This window comes from Neltuma alba, unplaced genomic scaffold, assembly GCF_004799145.2.
Source record: "Neltuma alba isolate B1F8T4 unplaced genomic scaffold, ASM479914v2 tig00001967_pilon, whole genome shotgun sequence".
NCBI lineage: Eukaryota > Viridiplantae > Streptophyta > Magnoliopsida > Fabales > Fabaceae > Neltuma > Neltuma alba.
Genome location: NW_021632689.1, coordinates 60,865 through 62,825, shown reverse-complemented (window position 1 = coordinate 62,825; position 1,961 = coordinate 60,865). Strand labels below are relative to the sequence as shown.

Here is a 1,961-nt window from a genome sequence, read left to right as displayed (position 1 = left end):
CAATTTACCAGGCGGCTGTAACTGAAAAAGATAATTTCATATTTTTGTTGGCAAGGAAAAAAAAATTTATACATATTTAATTTGTTAGATGTGAAGGACCGATTTCTTCCATTTAATGTGTGTGTGTGTGTGTGTGTAGGGTCTACGTAAGAATTCAGAAGCGCATTTGATGATTGATACTACATTAACTGAATGTTCCACCTTCGGAATTTTTTTTTAATTATAAATACAGGAAAGTTATTTTTTATTCTTTTTTTTTTTTGAAACTAATACATTATCTCAACCAATAAATTTTTTTAACCTATATACATAGGATAAAATCTTCCGGAGTTGAAATCCACGAAGTTATAGAATTTTTTAAATATTTTTATCATGCAATTATTTCCTTATAAAATATAAAATTCTCTCTCTTGCTTAAAAAAGATAAATTTTAGGAAATTTATGAATTCTCAACTTCATGAACTGATAGGATTATTAGGAGTATTTATATGATATCAATTTAGAAGTTATTTGATGGTATGAAGATAAATTTTTCATCTAGTTATCCAAGATCGATTAATTGATTATTTGATAATTCCACAATTTTACAAAATACAAAATCCATATTGGTTTAATTTTCACTTAATAATATGCGGCCATATGAATATACTAATTGTAAAGCACTACCTTAACTTCTAATTATAAGGTCTTATTTATAAACTATAAATAAGGTTTTATAATTAGGATCGAAGCAGTAATATTAACATGAGATCTTCGGAAAATTGCCAACACATGAATGTCTTATGATAGGCCCAACACTTTTATTCATGGCCCAAGAAGAATTATAGTGAGCCCAGCCCACAATTAACAACCCAAAACGATGGGATTTGTAAGTACAATATCTTCGATGTTTCGCACCTCATCAGGCACTTCTGTTGAATAAATTATATCATCCTTCCCATAAATCACCTCAAGAGTTCTGCACATTTTCCAAAACACCTCTCTCACGTCAGTGGATGCTATGATTCCTCCTTTCTTCACCATTAATCTCAGAAGCTCTTTCCTTTTCTCTTCACCCTTCTTCTTTATCTTCTTCTTCATCTCTTCTTCTTCTTCTTCACTCCCACTAATCAACCTCAACCCTACTGAGTTCACCAGTTTCCCTTGTTCTTTCTCCCTCTGCACACAAAAAACCACACACCCATATCCAAATCTTATATCATTCTTTATACAACATTCACATGAAAACTGAGTTTGATCGACTCATCTATCTCACCTGGTAGCCATTCACGTCGTTGAGGTATCTCCCATGGAGGCCAAGAACGTCTAAAACATAATTGCATTCTGAACTTTCAGCCACGGCTTGTGGAAGCTTAGGTCCAATTAGATACATAGCTGACAAGACAATTGGTCCCAAGGCCATTGTTATAATTCCATTCCGCTCATATTCTTCTATGCTCGGCACGCATTTGTTTTTGCACCATTCTACTTCCTTCAACCCAGATCGTAGAATATCCACCCACTGAAAAAAAAAAATGTTGAAGTCGACATACGATTTTAGTTGATTGATGAGGAAATCAATGAAGAAAAATAGAGATAGGTAGACGTTTTTCTTACCTGCTGAATTAAGTGGTTCAGGACACTACGGTCTTGAACCTTAAAGGCTTGGGCTGCAGTCTCACTAATTGTTCTCTTAAGCACTAAGAATAATACCTTCACCGGCTCAGAACAGCATTCTTTGTTGACGTCTACATCCCACCTGTGTGTTTCATTAATTAATAATATTTCAAAACACAATCTTTTACACACACACACACACACACACTTATTAATGCTTAGAGAGAAATTTAGGCGTTTGTACTATATTATGCATACTTCTCCGTTAACTTTATAAGGTTTTGTTGTTCCTCTTTAGTGCTCCAAACATCGAAGAAACTATCAAACACAGATGTGAGCAATCCATGCTTTGCCCAAGCTAAACG

At 33.9% G+C, this 1,961-nt stretch overlaps 1 protein-coding gene across 1 annotated transcript; it reads right to left on the bottom strand.

Moving 5' to 3' along the window:
* Positions 1-826: 826 nt before the first annotated feature.
* LOC114714694 (ent-kaurene synthase-like 3) lies at positions 827-1,372 on the bottom strand. The gene is made up of 2 exons (XM_028899456.1): positions 1,256-1,372; positions 827-1,158 (listed from the first exon to the last, which is right to left on the bottom strand). The coding sequence occupies exons 1-2, from the start codon at positions 1,370-1,372 to the stop codon at positions 844-846; spliced, it is 432 nt and encodes a 143-aa protein (XP_028755289.1). The 3' UTR covers positions 827-843.
* Between the last annotated feature and the right edge of the window lie 589 nt (positions 1,373-1,961).